The 18,468-nt window shown below is 37.2% G+C and overlaps 2 protein-coding genes across 5 annotated transcripts in view; one reads left to right on the top strand and one right to left on the bottom strand.

The window, feature by feature from the left end:
- The window catches only part of LOC106876231 (pyridoxal 5'-phosphate synthase subunit SNZERR), a 55,756-nt gene extending 52,378 nt beyond the window's left edge, over positions 1-3,378 (bottom strand). For 2 of the 4 annotated variants that reach the window (XM_052968311.2, XM_052968313.2), the window contains exon 1: positions 2,441-3,378. The gene's annotated coding sequence lies outside the window, so the exon portion shown is untranslated. The remainder of the gene's footprint in view (positions 1-2,440) is intronic. The other 2 variants (XM_052968310.2, XM_052968312.2) reach the window with 2 other exon arrangements.
- The window catches only part of LOC106875481 (nitric oxide synthase-interacting protein), a 27,849-nt gene continuing 12,739 nt past the window's right edge, over positions 3,359-18,468 (top strand). The window contains exons 1-5 of the mRNA XM_014923637.3: positions 3,359-3,491; positions 6,412-6,574; positions 10,622-10,674; positions 14,016-14,127; positions 17,201-17,306. Of these exons, the coding sequence (XP_014779123.1) occupies positions 6,452-6,574; positions 10,622-10,674; positions 14,016-14,127; positions 17,201-17,306 (394 nt within the window). The 5' untranslated portion in view covers positions 3,359-3,491; positions 6,412-6,451. The remainder of the gene's footprint in view (positions 3,492-6,411; positions 6,575-10,621; positions 10,675-14,015; positions 14,128-17,200; positions 17,307-18,468) is intronic.

Here is an 18,468-nt window from a genome sequence, read left to right as displayed (position 1 = left end):
AAGAATTAATCCAAGTGGCTATTTGTTTTTCTATGTGTTCGTTCCGTTGTCTGTAGTTCATTTTTCTAACGTCCTGTACCCGAATATGCATCTATATACACATGTAGATGTAAGTATGTACATATATGTGTGTATACATGCTTATATATCCGTTGTATTATTATGTCTCACAATAGCCGACTTTTGCCAATTTATAATTCACGAGTCAATAAAATAAGTACCAATGAAATTATTAGGTGAATCTATTCATGTACCTAAGTATTGAAATGTTTATTGTGTTGAACACTATACGCAAAAAACGCGCGCGCGCGCACACACACACACGTACACACTGCAGCATGTACAAAATTATAATTGAAAATATATTTCATTTCAAAAATTAAAATTATAAGTTTGTGTAAAAAAATTGGCTGACATTAAGTTTCCATGAATTTTTATTAATAATAATTTTTTTCTATACCACCCAATTCCCACATAACCTGAAAATATATTAGATAATATATTTCATTAAAAAAAAAAAATTGTTTTTATATTTGTAAAAATTGACATTAAGTTTCAGTGTTATACTGTTTTCTGCAGGTATGTCTCCTGATGAATTTGATGTCAACTAACATGTTTTTGATTAATTTGTCTTCCAGCCAATATATTTTAACCAAGGTGCCTTCAGTGAATGTGCTTTATATGAATACGCTGCCTTGAAACAGTGATGAACTCATAACCAAATAATCTTTCTACTTAATATACACATCCTCTTCCTCTAGGTTCCAAAACTTTAGGGTTGTAACCATAAAGGTAGGCAAAATGAAAGGTAAGTCTATTGAATACTGGAGTGGAGATAAGTGGATCTGTGCCTCATGCCAGAGTTAAGGTAAAGAGGATCCTTAGCCAAACTCCTTAAGATAAGAGACATCAATACAAATTCTAGTGTCAGCAGAGGCAGAGTAACCATACTGTTAGTTAAGAAATGGCCACATAAGGTAATCGAATAAGATGATTCTAGTTATAGACAGCTCAACAGTGATAGTTTTCTTTGCATACATCTCATAGGCAGGATTGACAGAAGAATGAAAATGACTATTCAATGAAACCCTTCTGCAGAATACCTCAGTGACGATTGACAGCAACTTCATCATCATGACTGACAACTTCAATGTTGGTCAACATGTTGATGGTTTCCATGTCATACATGAAGGCTATGGAAATTGTTCAAGAAACGAGGAGGGTGTAAGACTCCTGGAGTTCTGTAATGCAACTGACTTAACAATTTACAACATGCACTTTAGGAAACCAGCCAACCACCTTATCACCTATAGGAAATGAGGTGAGCACACAAGTCAAATAGATTATATTCTCAACAGGAAATAGATCAGAAGAACTTTTGTAAACATCAAAACTGTTCCTGGTGATGAATACACTACACAACGCAGATTAGTGGCTTGTGACTTCAGAGTCAGTGATAGGCAAATGTGGAAATAAAAGACAATACCAAGAAGGAAGATATAAAAATTAAAAGAACCAGCAATAAGGAAGAGATTTAGAGAAATTCTAATTGGCATATATGACAGTAGGGAGAAAGATTTAAAACCATGATGTAGATGAAAATGGAATTCTTATGAAATAATCTGCTTAGTGTTGTTGATTAAACATATGGCTAAGACAAAGTCACAGCCAAGTTATAAGTAATATGGCGGTAGAATGATCTAGTAGATAGGGCAGTAAAGACTAAGAGATAGGCTTGAAAACCTGGAAGGAAAGTGGTAGTACAGAGATGCTCGTGAAAGAAGTGACCACAAAGCTATCAAACTGAGAGACCTATTATGAAAGTGAGAAAGAGTCATTAGGGAGAGTGTCTGCTTAGATGATATAGTTCAGATTTCTCCTAGGCTGGAGTATCACCAATGATCTCTTCATAGATAACAAGAAAAGAAGTCCCTAGCCAAGTGTAAGCATCTCTTTCTAGTATGTGCTGATTTGGAGAAGGACTTTGACAGAGTGATCACTAAGAAAACTAGGAGTTGATGAATTCAGTAAAATGAATGTTAACAATGAATTTAGGAATTTAGAATGCAAGTGTTCCACCAAGGCTCAGTTCTTTGCTTCATCTCATTCATTATGGCCCTACAAGTCCACATCATTGGAGTTTAAAACTGGTTTACTGAGGGGACTCCTGCATGCTGATGACACAGTTCTTCATGCAGAGGCTGTGAAAGTTTTATAGAAAAATTCAAGACAAGAAAACAAAAGGATTCAGTATAGACATACTAAAGACTAAAGTCATTAAGAAAGAAGTTAGGATTCTGATACTTACATGGAAAAGGCCATGTTCAGTATGCAGACAAGAAACAGGTAAAAATACCATACAGTGTACTCAATGCGATATATGAGTGCATGAGAAGTGTAATGGAATCAAGAGCAGGCTGACAGTGAATAAAGACTTTACCTGTGAAAGATATATGAAAATAGGGAATCCTCGAGCCATCAGTAAAATGAATGCCTTACAATGTTCAGAATGCAATTTCGTGGAGAAGGTTCATTCAACCCATACAAGCATGGTAAAATTAACATAAACTGATGACAATATATAAAAATTCACTCTCTGACCAAATCCTTTGGCGATATGCTGTACTTGAGAAGACTCATAAAGCCAAGTGAAATCGTAATTGTGGCTGATGCTGGTGTCATGTAATTGGCACGTAAAAAGCTCCTTTAGAGTGTTGGGCTTCACAGAGGCAATGACCGAGACCTCTGGTATTATGTCGTGCTTGAGAAGACTTATGAAGCCATGTAAAATTGCAGTCGTGACAGATACTGGTGTCACGCAAATAACACCCGTGCCGGTGGCACATAAAAACAGCTATTACACTCTCGGAGTGGTTGGCGTTAGGAAGGGCATCCAGTCGTAGAAACCATGCCAAATGAGACTGGGGTCTGGTGCAGCCTTTCAGTTTGCCAGCCCTGATCAAACCACCCAGCCCATACTAGTATGGACAACGGATGTTAAATGATGATGGTGATGATTATATATATATATATATATATAGACATATATCGTCAGTGTCTCATATATCCAAAAAAGAAACACACTCTAAACCATAGAGCAGTAATGTATTTATATGTAGTTAAGTATATGTTTGGTCATAGAGTGACCAATGGTTTTGCATTAATAAAGGGCTTACTTCCATGAGTGGCACGTCAGACTCTAAAACCAAAGACATAATTGTTCAATTCTGAGAGGTAGGAATCCATCACTATCAGTGAGTAAATAAACAAATAAGCCCTGGTCAGCGGGGACGGGTTATCTCCCTTAGACCAAGCCTTGGGTCTTTAGTAGAAAGGATTATTATTGCAATTTAACGTTGTATGATATAATAATGTTCTTTTTTTTCATTGGTCAATCCATTTGTTAGTTAGTCAGCTGACAAAGCTAACTTCCGGTTTCGAAGCATAACAGGAAGCCGTTTATTTTTGTTTGCGAAACCTAATTGCTATTGGTAAGTTTGTCAATATATCTTCCTCAAATTATTTAAATATTATAAATATTACGCTTTTGGTTGACTGTATATAGGCTGCATTTGCATAATCGAAATTATAGTCGAATGTTGTTATTGAAAGAAGTAGAAGCTATAAATTTTGCTTCATGGTTGCAGAGTATCCTGAGCAAAACGTTTTCATATTGGTTAGGTGAATCCTAATCGAGCAGATCTATTTCCAAGTGGGCACTGTCATGGTATTAGCTGTCAGAATTGAAAGTAGAACCGACAAGGAACGTTACTGCTGGTTTGAGTTGATTCTTTGGCTACTGACTAGCCGGAGCTATCTATCTGTCTGTCTGTCTGTCTATCTCACTATCTCTCCCTCTCTATCTATCTATCACTCGTTCACCTCTGTGTCCGTAGAATTTATCAAATTAGAAAACGCAAATTTAATATAAAAATATATTTTCTGAAATTGCAAATTATTTAAAATATAAAAATATAATTTTCAACAGAGAGAATTTATCAAAATAGAAAACAAATGAAGTTTGAAGTTTAAAAATAATAGGATCGACCACTCACGACTAGCTAGCGCGGACGCGCGACTGCGCGTTCGGGACCACTCTGCTTTAGTAGTACTCTTATACTCTGTGTTTTCAAACGCATGGATATAGGTGTCAAATTTGTTCCAATAACTTTCGAGTGATAGATAGATAGATAGAGAGAGAGACAGAGACAGACAGATAGCTCGCTCCGGCCAGTCATGGTATTAGCTGTCAGTAGCCAAAGAATCAACTCAAACCAGCAGTAACGTTCCTTCAGATTTTTCTACTTTCACTTCTGACAGCTAATACCATGACAGTGCCTCCAAGTGTTCCATCCTGTCTTTAATTCAGACATAGCATATTCAGTAGTATATTATATCATGTGTCTACTTCGTTTTAAGATCGATGAGTTTTATTTGCGCAAGATTTCGTTGCTATTTCTGGCAGGAAGAATATCTGTGTTGGCACTCCGTCGCTTACGACGTCGAGGGTTCCAGTTGATCCGATCAACGGAACAGCCTGCTCGTGAAATTAACGTGCAAGTGGCTGAGCACTCCACATACACGTGTACCCTTAATGTAGTTCTCGGGGATATTCAGTGTGACAAGGCCGACCCTTTGAATTACAGGCACAACAGAAACAGTTGTGGTGAAAGAGTACAGCAGGGTTCGCCACCATCCCCTGCCGGAGCCTCGTGGAACTTTAGGTGTTATCATTTGCAAAACTGATGACGTTTCAGTTTGTGATACCTAGCTCTTTCAAGAATCATTAATTTGCTGTTACTAAATGTTATAAGTGCAAAGTAACAGAAGAATATATTTCACAACAGAAATTACCACTGAATGTTGTTATAAGAGAGATAGAAACAGTAGAAAGGACATAGTGTTAAGTGTTGGCATATTGGTCTCTTAGATGCAGTCTAGAAAGTTTGTGATTGTATTGCTTACTCTATCTCAATCATATTGGCAGTACTCTAGTGCAGGGGTTTTCAAACTGTGGTCCGCAAGGACAAGACAGGGGGTCCATGGACAGCAAATACTTTTTATGGGCAATTTGATTTTATATATGTTTCTTAATCGAAATCTTTTAATTGTCAATAAACATATTTGTTAAATACTGTTAAATAAATAAATGTAAAAATATATGTTATTTTAAGCAAATGTTTATGTATAAATTTCATAAGGGGGTCCCTAAGGTAAAGCCTGAAATATAAAGGGGTCCGCAAGTCAAAAAATTTGAAAACCCCTGCTCTAGTGTGATGCATAAAGTTACTTGTCTAAATTCTTATCTCTTTCATTGAAAGCTTTTCATTAGACCAGAGTCAACAGGGCTCTGTTCTACCTACATTCTGTTTACTTTCATGTATCTCAAGATTAGGTTTTGTGCCACACATACTATTTCTTTACATCTTGTTATTACTCTCAACCATATTTATTCCTATGCTTATAATACCATCACTTATTCTCTAATAATCTTTTATACAGAGATGTAATCCATAGGCAACCAAGATACTTCATGTCAGACATGTATTACTTCTACGAACAAAGGCTTTCTAAAGCATTCTTGAACAAGGATCTGACAACCAGATTTCCTTCAACATTACAAAAGCATAGTTATTACTGAGACACATCTCTCTACATGTAAACAATGCAGAACTTGATAAATATATGTACAAATATATAGATGCAGGTATAACTATGTGGTAAGAAGCTTGCTTCCCAACCACATGGTCCCAGGTTCAGTCCCACTGTGTGACCTCTTGGGCAAGTGTCTTCTGTTGTAGTCTCAGGCTGATCAAAGCCTTGTGAGTGAAGTTGGTAGACAGAAACTGCAAGAAGCCTGTCATATATTTATATATATATATATATATACATATATTTGTGTGTGTGTGTGTGTCTGCCTGCCATTGACAAAACCAGTGTTGGTGTGTCTACATCCCTGTAACTTAGTGGTTTGGCAAAATAAATCACTAAAATAAGTACCATGCTTAAAATAATTGGAGAAATGAAATAATATTTTGAGGTTATGTCTTGATAAAAGTTCATAATCGTTTGACCCTGTGATTTTACAGTAGTTTTCTTCTAAATCTTATACTTTATGAATCCTTTTTTTTTCCAGACATACCAGCAATATCTTTCTTCTTTCCTAAGTAATTATTAAAAAATTTCAGCCATGATGAACCCATTTTTATGTATATCTAGGACTACATTATTAAACATGATCCTCCTTCTTGAGATGCTAGGTTTTGATTTGAGGGAAATTGGTTGTTATTTTTAACAGATCAAGTGACTGCACTGAAATTCCCTTGTCAGCACATATTATGTTTTCTTTTGTACGTTTGCTATTTTCGAACAATAACTCAAAAAATATTTTTGCTTTAATTCTCTTAACAGTTATTGTTGACCTGGTCAGAATTTTTCCACTACTCTCATAATGACAAGGCATGCCAAAAATTGTACAGCAGGTACTGTATATACTTACCATGAACGTAAGAAAGATACTGCAACATCAGGCTATGGTAGCAAAAGTATTCGTGTCGGGAAAGATTCAGTCAAGGTAAATATATATCTTTTTATTTTGAGGAAATGCTTGTGATTTATTTTTTCTTTCCATAAACAAGTAGAAGTTTTTTGTTGGTGTCAAGAGTCATGCTGCACAGACTGTTTATTTGCATTTGATTATGTAAAATGCATAGCTGACAACTTTGTAGGTATAAAATTCTACAAAGAAGCTATCTAAATAGCATTCAGTGAGTAGTTGTTACTGTTTAGCACCAGGTCAGCTTGATCTTGCAGATCTTTGATCAAAGACAGTTCAGTTATGACTGTCCCATTTTCCTTAAGATAGCAGGATATTAAGAAAAATTGACTGCTCTTTCTAGTTGGCCAAGTAACCATACAAAGGCTGCTTTAGCTGTGTGCAGTTGATTATAATGTTGATGAGGCATCATCATCATTTAACATCTGCTTTCCATGCTAGCTTGGATTGGACGATTTGACTGAGGACTGGTGAACTAGATGGGCTACACCAGGTTCCAATCTGATTTGGCAGAGTTTCTACAGCTGGATGCCCTTCCTAACAACGCCAACCACTCCGAGAGTGTAGTGGATGCTTTTACGTGCCACTGGCATGAAGGCCAGTCAGGCGGTACTGGCAATGGCCACGCTCAAAATGGTGTATTTTACGTGCCACTTGCACAGGAGCCAGTCCAGCGACACTGGCAATGATCTCGCTTGAATGTCTTACACATGCCACCGGCACAAGTGCCAGGAAGGCGATGCTGGGCACAGGTGCCATCACGATTTTGGAAAACTGAAATAAATCCTGTCATATTACATAACAATATATAATTCTGAATTATCAAAGTATAAAATAAACTACTTGTGTCAGTTGTTAGTTGTCAGGACACTGCATCCTTCAAAAATTCCATGCTTCCTGAAATTTGCCAACATTGCTCCTGACATACGTAATGCACCCTTTCCTCTTTATGACCCTTTAATGTTAAGTTCTCTATCTTTTTGTGTATTTTATTCTATGTACTGTGCCTGTACTTCTCCCCTCAAAATTGCTGGCTTTATACCAAAATTAGACAGTATTATTATTATTATTATTATTATTATTATTATTATTATTGTTATTATTATAGTTTCAAATTTTGACACAAGGCCAGCAGTTTTGGAAGAGAGGTATAAGTCAATTACATCAACTCCACTGCTCAACTGGTACTCAATTTATTTATCCTGAAAGGATGAAAGGCAAAGCCAATCTCAGTGGAATTTGAACTCAGAATATAAGGACAGACAAAATGCCGCTAAGCATTTTACCTGACACGCTAAATTTTCTGTCAGCTCACTGCCTTTAATAATAATAATAATAATCATAATCATCATCGTTTAACGTCCGCTTTCCATGCTAGCATGGGTTGGACGATTTGACTGGGGACTGGCGAACCAGATGGCTACACCAGACTCCAATCTGATCTGGCAGAGTTTCTACAGCTGGATGCCCTTCCTACTGCCAACCACTCTAAGAGTGTAGTGGGTGCTTTTTAATTGCTACCAGCATGGGGGCCAGTACGGCAGTACTGGCAAATAATAGTAATAATAATAATAATAATAATAATAATCAGGATAATAATAATGGCTTCAAATTTTGGGACAAGGCCAGCAATTTCAGGAGGGGTGGTGGGGCATGTCGATTGCATCACCCTCAGTGCTCAACTGATACTTATTTTATCAACCCTGAAAGGATGACAGGTAAAGTCAACCTCAGTGGAATTTGAACTCAGAACACAAAGACAAACAAAATGCTGCTAAGCATTTTGTCCAGTATGCTTATGATACTGGCAGCTCACCGCCTTATTCAGTAATAATGATGATAATAACTAGCTGACCCCGTGAAAAATTCACGAAAGATATATAAAATGTAAACATCAGTAAATCGTGTGCTGGTGCCATGAGAAATGTTTCTATATTGTGACAGTTAAAGGTGGCGAGCTGGCAGGATCGTTAGCACGCCAGGTGAAATGCTTAGTGGTATTTCGTCTGTCTTTACATTCTGAGTTCAAATTCTGTCGAGGTCGACTTCGCCTTTCATTCCTTTGGGGTCGATAAATTAAGTACCGGTTGCATACTGGGGTTGATCTAATTGACTGGCCCTCTCCCACCAAAATTTTCAGAACTTGTGCTTATAGTAGAAAAGTATATTGCAACAGTTAACAGAATATAGAAAGAAGGGTAAAATCGATAACTATATAATCCAACCAAAATATCCCAGTTATGCAAACGTAAACAGTATTACTATTTAGCCTTAAAATACATCGTACATATTCAGAGAACCCTCTTGGTTTAGTGGTACGGAACGTTTTTCTGGTATTCTTTTACTCTTTTACTTATTTCAGTCATTTGACAGTGCTTTAGAATTTGCAGATGTGGAAGAGGTGAATAAAAAAAAAACAACAGAAGCATTAAAAGCATCACTTCACAAAAGTTCCAGCACTGCTTCAAACAGTGGAAAATGCACCTGGACTGATGCAGTGCTTCATCATCACCACCATCAGTTAACATCCATTGTCCATGCTGGCATGGGTTAGATGGTTTGACCAGTGTTGGTAAGCTGAGGAGTTGCACCAGACTCCAGTCTGATTTAGCATGGTTTCTATACCTGGAAGCCCTTCCTAATGCCAACTATTCCAAAAACGTAACCACTTTCAGAGTGTAATGGAGAATATTTTGAAGGTAATAAAAGTGTAAACATATAAAACTGAGTGAATAAAATAATACTGCAAAATTCCAGTTTCTTTTGGGTACTCCTTCATATTTCTTACATATAAAAATAAGTTGTACTTATTTTTATTCTAATGTAACATCTGTTCTCCTTCAGTTATTTGAACTACTTTAGGCCCTTAACCTTGCAAGTTATGAGGTGATAATTATTAATGTTGGAGCCATGAAAAAAAACAGTGTACTCTGTGAAGTGGTTGGCATTAGGAAGTACATCTGGCTGAAGAAATCATGCCAAAGTAGTCATTGATGCACGAGCTAGTCTTCCAACTTGTCAGATCCTGTCAAATTGTCTAGCTCATGGAAGACAAAACATTAAATGATGAGGATGTAGCATATAGAAAAGTAACATGTTTTAGGTAGAAATGGAAGTGCACCAGAATGAAGTGTCATCACCAGCATTTTATGTCTACTTTTCCATGCTGGCATAAGTTGGGCAGTTTTTCAGAGTTAGTGTTATGCTGCCAGTTGCCTTTCCTGTTGCAATTCCTTTTAGTTACCTCCTGTGGCATGTAGGGATGCAATGTATCTATTCTAAAACTGGGATACACATAATAAAAGAGCACCTGACTAAATGACACACAGTATATAGCAAGCCCATAAGGAAGATTGTGTGCAGTCACTTAAGCTGATTGGAAATAGCAAACAAGCCTTTATGAAATCAAACTTAACTGTGTTAAAAGAAAATGAGAATATAGTTATTGATCATAGATGACTTGCAGTTAAATGCAGTATTTAGTTTTTCCTGCTTAATTTCTGGTTTCAACTTCTGCTTGGTTTAACTGTGTTTTATAAGATTATGCACCTGTAATAAACCAAATAAATTCACTTGACTTCACTCTAGCCTTTATAAGAATTGCTATAGTGTTTAGTCAGTAGAAAACATTATAACCTGTACATTTCATATATAAAATGGTGTAGGGTAGTGGTCAGTAAAGAAGTACCTATCCAAGATGGTGGATTGGCAGAACTGTAAGAGCAAACTGGATGCCTTGCAATATTTGTTCCTGTTCTTTGCAGTATTTGTTCTTGCTCAAATCTCACCATGGTCTACTTAGCCACCTGGTTTAACACATCCACCTGACATCTTGGGAAACATTCGGACTGGATTTCTGATTTGAGGATACCTTCTTCCCTCTATTTGACTAATCTTGGAAACCCTGTAACAAGTCAAGGGTACTGCCTTTCCTCTTGACTAAAAGATTATAAAAATCCCTACAAATGGTGTTGGCTATAACAATGCTATTCTCCCATTTTTTTTTTATCAGTAAAAGCCAACTTCAAATTAATATTGAGTCATTCTATAATATTTATTTCATAGGATTTTGATTGCTGTTCCTTGACTCTTCAACCTTGCCGGAATCCTGTCATAACGTAAGTAATGGTCTTAGGTTTCAAAGTTATGCAGGATTATAAACCATTGAAACAAAAGTTGACTGCAATTCTCATATGTAAAATAACTTTTGTAATTGTCTGTTAATACCTGTTGTGTGTTTAGATCCTACTAAAGTTAATTTTTCCTTTTTTTTATTGACAAGATATAATATCAGTGAAATACTAAGGAGGGATTTTCACTCCAGTGTGTAACTTTAGCCTAATGGAATATATATATATTTTTATGTGTGTGTGTGTGTGTGTGTGCAGGCATAACTATGTGGTAAGAAGCTTGCTTCTCAGCCACAAGGTTTCAGGTTCAGTCCCACTGTGTGGTACCTTGCACAAGTGTTTTCTACTATAGACTGAAGCTGACCAAAGTCTTGTGAGTAGATTTGGTAGATGGAAACTGAAAGAAGCCCGTCATGTGTGTGTGTGTGTCATGAAGAATATATGCTCTTTCAAAGGTGTCAATCCCATCCTTAATCTGCTTCCTCTATCATCTGTGGCAATGACTGGCATTACTCTCCCAGTCAGTCTCCTGCATATCACAAGCCTTTAATGAGGACTTGATACAGTCGTTAAAACACAGCCTTGGTTTCTGCCAGGGTCTCTTTCCACTAACAAGTTCCCCATATAGCATTTGTTTAGAGATATTTTGTATCAATCTAAGATTGTAGGATATTACTTTAAAAGTTATATTATTTCTTTGAGTCAAGCAAGCTGAAGATATATTACAACTCCTACTTTATAGTTGAAAAGACATCCAGCTTATGATTCAGTAAATCAAGCAATTGTCAAAAATGTCAGAACAATATGAGAAATAGTTAATGTTTCAAACATTCAGTTAGATTCATGGTGTTTGGAGTGATCACCAGCGATGGCGACGTTATGCCTCCATTCATCTTCCCACATGGCCTCAGACTCAACATGGAGGACTACATCAAGTGCCGGGAGGAGGTAGTGCTGCCCTGGGTCAACTGGGTGGCTACAAGAAGACCCTATGCCTGGTAACAAGACTTCGTACCATGCCACACAAGCAGGAAAACCCAGTCATGGCTGTCAGACAATTTCTGCAACTACATCACCCCTGACATCTGGTCGCTTAATTCTCCACACTGCAACCCCTTGGATTATTATTTAGATTTTCTTTGTTAAGTATTTCCTTAATTTTTATTAATTACTCATAGTGTGGTAATGGACGAGTGGTCTCCCTTACTTAAACTACTTGAGTTGTATTTGTTGAATAGAATATTAATGTAGTATTATTTGTTGAATCTTTTTTTCATTCAGTTGTTTTTGAGCAAGGTATGCTACAATATAATTCTTTCTTAATGGATTTGTTTTGTCATGAATATATTTAGAAAAGCTAAGCTCCTGGTGAAAACATTTCATTCTTCTAAAGCACAAATCTAGGTGAGAATTTCCATGGGACCATATTTGGTATTATGTGTGGAGGCAACACTTATTTTTTTCTCATTTATTTAAGTGCTGATGCTCTTATACAGGTCGATTTGTTTAGCACCTGAGTGCATGATGTTTTCACATAGACTCTTGATGAGAATTTCTATATTAGGATGAGATGGTACCTAAAATTCTCTGTATTTTATGTAGACATCATCATCATCATCATCGTCGTTTAACGTCCGCTTTCCATGCTAGCATGGGTTGGACGATTTGATTGAGGACTGGTGAAACCGGATGGCAACACCAGGCTCCAATCTAATTTGGCAGAGTTTCTACAGCTGGATGTCCTTCCTAACGCCAACCACTCAGAGAGTGCTTGGCTTTACATACATCATGTCAGACCCTAATGGCTGATGACCAGGCATATGTAAAGCTAAGCACTCTATGGATGTTCACACCATGGGTAACCTTATGAACTGGCCATTACTAGCTTTAAAGATATATATATATATATATATATATATATGTATATATTTTTATTAATATTTGGCAGAAGTAACAGAATGACTCAAGGTCTAAGGGTTTTGTGTGGTATTTATATATCACCGTATCAGCCTGACTATTGGACGTTGTTGTACATTGCTGGTCACAATGGGCTTCTAATTCTTTCCTGATTGGATTATTCTTTTCCATCTTGGCCTAAATCATTTCATTATATCAACATGAGGCACAGGTAAAAGGAGTAAAGACCTCCTTCGGTCACGAATGATCATGGGATTATACCTAGAAAGTTCCCCTCCTAGGCACAAGTCCAGGTAAGCTTGTTCATGGAAGACCAGTAGTCGCCAATGCATATCAGCTTCTCCTCTCTATGCCACTGATTTTGTCCATGGGAAAGGCAAAGGCCGATACAGCTTGGCACCAGTGATGTTGCAGCTCATTTCTACAGCTGAATGAACTGGAGCAACACAAAACAAAGTGTCTTGCTCAAGAACACAACAAAGCCTGGTCCGGAAATCAAACTCACAACCTCACATGGCAGTGAAACATGGGCTGTGACTGCTGAGGACATGCGCTTGAAAGAAATGAAGTTAGTATGCTTTGTTGGATGTGCATTGTCAGTGTGCATGTATGACAAAGTGTGAACATCTTGAGAGAAAAGTTGGGCATAAGAAGCATCAGCTGTGGTGTGCAAGAGAGACAACACTAGTATGGTCATGTGGTATGTATGGACGAGGACAGCTGTGTAAGAAATTACCGATTTCTAACTGTAGAGGGAGCCTGTGGAAGAGGTAGATCCAGGAAGATGTGAGGTGGTGAAGCATGATCTTCAAATGGGCCTCACAGAGGCAATGAGAAGTGACCAAGACCTTTGGTGATACGCCCTACTTGAGAAGACGCATCAAGCCAGTTGATGTCAGTGGCACATAAAAGCACCCATGCTGGTTGCACATAAGGAGCACCCATTACACTCTTGGAGTGGTTGGCATTCGGAAAGGCATCCAGCTGTAGAACCATGCCAAATCAGACTGGAACTTGATGCAGCCCTCAGCTTACTAGTTCCAGCCTAACTGTCTAGCCCATACCAGCATGGAAGCAGATGCTAAATGATGATGATGATGTGTATTAACCAATAAAGTCAACTATCATGAAAAATAGAGAATATACTACCAATCATCAATGCTTGCAAATAATTTGTCTAATATTTTAGTATTCTAAACTTGGTAACTATTTTCAAGAAAGTTAGTTACAATATAGGAATAACTAATGGGAAATATTCAATAAGTTAGTATTTGTCAATTTTTGTAGCAGTTTATATTTAAACTGCCAAATATATATAAATATATAAGTTCATATCTTAACTTCATAAATTGTTTTATTGTTATTGTTAATTTTGATTGTTTAATTCTATAAGTCCATTTTTGTTCTTGTAGACCTGATGGCCATCTTTATGATAAAGAAGCTATTCTGGAATATATTATTCACAAGAAGAAAGAAATTGCTTTAAAACTGAAGAAGTATGAAAAGCAAAAGTCTAAAAATGAAGTATGTATTCATATATTTAAGTTTAAGCTTAGCAGATCAAAAGGATTTGTTACTAAAGTGGAAAAATAACCCAAAAAAACCTGACAGCCTCATTGATTAAGGCTAGATTACAATCTCATGAGTTGTATGTCTGCTGTTTAGATAGTGTTATTTTTTTGAGTAATGTACTTATTTCTATGTTCTTCAGTTTGCTAAACTTTGAGTAATAGGATTTAGACACGCGAATATTTCTAGTAATAAACTGACATCCTAATTACTGAAATTACGACTCTCTTGTGATCATATACAACTTGTTTTACATTTTTATTTTCAGTTTTCCAAATCTAAATTGAGTGGAGACATTTCTTTCTACAAGCCTTTTCAAACACATTCTATGATGCTAATGTCAAGTTAAGAACATCTGGTTTTATCTGACATTGTAGCTGGCAGTGGGGAGGATATCTAACTGCATTCTCATGAAATACAATATTATATTGAATATAATAATTATCATCATTGTTGTCATAAAGTAAAAAAAAAGTAATGTGTTAGAATTTTTTAGATAAATTGATAGAACATTTGTTTACTCTGTTGAGATTTATATTTAGATAAATTGATAAAACATTTGTTTACTTATTTATCATTATCTTAGAATTAAAAATGTAATCAGTAGATAAATTAATAAAATGTTTGTTTATTCTATTAAACAAGTGTTATGTTTGCTAATACAGAGATTAAATCTTGCTTTACGTGGGATATAGTATTAAGTGTATTCAGTTGTAGTCATAAATGGGATATGAAATAACACGAATAACTTGTGTCGCTTTGAGGACAAAAGCATAATCTGTCTGTCTGTTGTTTTAATATCCACTTTTCCATTCTTGCATTGGTTGGATTGAATTTTTATGAGGAAGAGATTTTCTATGACTAGATGCTCTTCCTGTTGCCAACCCTCAGCTGTTTCCGAGTAAGGCAATAAAATAATTCCCTATAAGATGAACGGAGGACACTGCCTGCATGATTGTGACTCTCATTTACAACTATCACATGATGTCAAGACAAGGAGACAGTAACATATACATCTGTCTGTCTGTCTATCAGCACACACACACAGAGAGGCCTGTAATTTGATGACATGTCCTAACACATCTTCACCTTCTCCTCTCTCCTTTTCCCACTGGAGTAGTCATGTAACCTCACTGGTGCTGGTGCCATGTAAAAGGCACTTTGCACACTCTGTAAAGTGGTTCGCTTCAGGAAGGGCATTCAGCCTTACAAACCCTGCCAAAGCAGACAGTAGGGCTTGGTATGCCAGCTCCGGTCAAACCATCCATCCCATACAGTATGGAAGGCAGATATTTGATGATGATGATGATATATGTGTGTATTTGTGTGTGGGTGTTTGTGTCTCTTTGTGTTGACATTGCATGATTATTGTGACTGAGTGTCACTGTCATATGAACAGTGCCATCATTCATTTCCAACATTCTGAGAAAACATATCTGGATGTGGGGAAATATTACTTTGCTTAGAAACAGGTATGGGTTCGTGACAGGAAGGGCATCTGGCTATAGAGAAATCTACCTTAGTAAACTCCATCTGACCCATGCAGGCATGGAAAAGGGGACATTAAAATGGTGGTGGTGGTGATGATGGGGATGATCTTTGTACAGAGGGTGAGGAATAGTGCTTTTATGTGGGGATTGTAGTAGTATTTTGGAGTATCATTGATATGTCAGGTGTGAGGTGAAGATTGTACATGTAGAAGCAGGAACTTTTATGGTTGAAGTCTGCTGCAGCAACAAGCTATGTCCTTTGCAGGTGGTCTTTGATTTTGAGTATCTTTATTTTATTATGAAGATAATCTTTGTGCATCCTGTGATGACAGAAATTGCAGTTGTTTTTGTTTTTTTAGATTGTTGTGGTTTATTGGTGAGGGATTGGCAATATCATTACTTTATTAGAACTTTATTTGGTTCTAATTTTCATCATTCTCGCCTTATCTGCTACCACCACCACCATCACCATTACTGCCTATCTCAAGAAGAGATGTTCAACTTACTAGAGTGGAGGTGCAATGGCCCAGTGGTTAGGGCAGCGGGCTTGTGGTCAGGATCACAGTTTCGATTCCCAGACCGGGCGTTGTGAGTGTTTATTGAGCAAAAAACACCTAAAGCTCCACGAGGCTCCGGCAGGGGATGGTGGCGAACCCTGTTGTACTCTTCCACCACAACTTTCTCTCACTCTTTCTTCCTGTTTCTGTTGTACCTGTATTTCAAAGGGGCCAGCCTTGTCACACTATGTCACGCTGAATATCCCCGAGAACTACGTTAAGTGTACACGTGTCTGTGGAGCGCTCAGCCACTTGCACGTTAATTTCACGAGCAGGCTGTTCCATTGATCGGATCAACTGGAACCCTCGACGTCGTAAGCGACGGAGTGCCAACAACAACAACAACTTACTAGAAATAGCATACCTACTATCTCTAAAAAAGGATGAGCACATTGATAATGTAGTCTTGGATATACAAAAGTTGTGATGGTCAATGCTAAAACATTTTGATCGTAGGCTAACTTGCGACTAAACAACAACAATCGTTGTCACCAACAAATGCAGGTTTACAGGAAAAGTATTTATATGAAGTTGTCAACAACAGAGAATATCTAGTTTAATTGTGATTATTTTGATGCAATTGTTTTATTGTTAGAATATTTACAAACAACTAAATTGAATCCCAATCTATATATATATATCATATGAAACAAATCATTCAGGTTAATTACTCAGTGACACTATCCACTTGAAAAACAATAGTTAAGTTAGTTTTGGCAAGTGTGTGTGTGTGTGTGTTAGTGAGAGAAAGAGAGAGAGAGAGAGACCATTGCTTATGTTGTATCCCTTTATATTTAACTTTGCAGTTTGACAAATAGAATTGAAGTACTATAGTCAATGTGATTGACTAATCCCTTGAAAGTAGTGCCCCAGCATGGTCACAGACCACTGCCTGAAACCAGTAGAAGAATAAGAGTCCTCAGACCTCTATGTCCATGAATTCATCATTTATCTATTGGATATGTGTAATTTATATTTTAGGCAGAACAATTAGAAATTGGTCAAGCAGAAGCTGAGAGCCAGAAGAAGGCATTCATGGAAAATGAAGTGAATCCTGTGAAGATGATAAATAACTCAACTGAAGAAGGTCTGTTGAAAATTAGAGATTTTCACCTTTGTTATATCCAATAATTGTGTCATTACTCTTTTACTTGTTTCAGTCATTTGACTGCGGCCATGCTGGAGCACCGCCTTTAGTCGAGCAAATCGACCCCAGGACTTATTCTTTGGAAGCCTAGTACTTATTCTATCGGGCTCTTTTGCCGAACTGCTAAGTTACGGGGACGTAAACACACCACCATAGGTTGTCAAGCGATGTTGGTGGGGACAAACACAGACACACAAACATATATATATATATATATATATATATATATATATATATATATATATACATGTACATATATACGATGGGCTTCTTTCAGTTTCCGTCTACCAAATCCACTCACAAGGCTTTGGTCGGCCCGAGGCTATAGCAGAAGACACTTGCCCAAGGTGCCACGCAGTGGGAATGAACCCAGAATCATGTCGTTGGTAAGCAAGCTACTTACCACACAGCCACTCCTGCGCCTATTGTTTCTTTTCACTTTGTTATGATTTTATTTGTGTATAGCTGCAGGTGTGACTGTATGGTAAGAAGTTTACTTTTCAACCATGTGGATCTGGGTTCAGTTTCAACACATGACATCTTGGGCAAGTGTCTCCTACTATAGCCCCAGGTTGACCAAAGCCTTGTGAATCGATTTGGTTGATGGAAACTGAAAGAAGCCCATTGTATATATGTATGTGTGTGTGTGCCTCCTTCTGTTGACTTCACATGATGGTTGTAGATGAGTGTCATACAAGCAATATCATTCGTTTCTAATATTTTGCAAAAACATGGCTGGCCTTGGGTAAATATTATTTTGCATAGAAACAAGTAAGGCTTGACAAATGGAAGGACTTTTGGTCATAGAAAATCTACCTTAAATAAACTCCATCCAACCCATGCAAGCATGGAAAAGTGGAAGTTAAGTGGTGATGATGATGATGATGTATCTACACACTTGCACACTATTCTAGCTGGAAGTGAGAGAATTAATTTGTTCCTCTGAGTGAAATGTGTATATGATGAAACCAAGGCCAATGAACGAGCCAGTGAAGAAACCTCTATATGGTTGTTCAATCTGCTGTAAATAGCTGCGAAATTCACTCAAATTTCAAGGAAATGCCATGTGGTGTTTCTTTTGGTTCTCTGTACTTTGAGTTCA

Source organism: Octopus bimaculoides, chromosome 5 (assembly GCF_046866305.1).
Source record: "Octopus bimaculoides isolate indiv1 chromosome 5, ASM4686630v1, whole genome shotgun sequence".
In the NCBI taxonomy this organism is placed as follows: Eukaryota; Metazoa; Mollusca; class Cephalopoda; order Octopoda; family Octopodidae; genus Octopus; species Octopus bimaculoides.
This window is presented reverse-complemented; position numbering and strand designations above follow the sequence as displayed.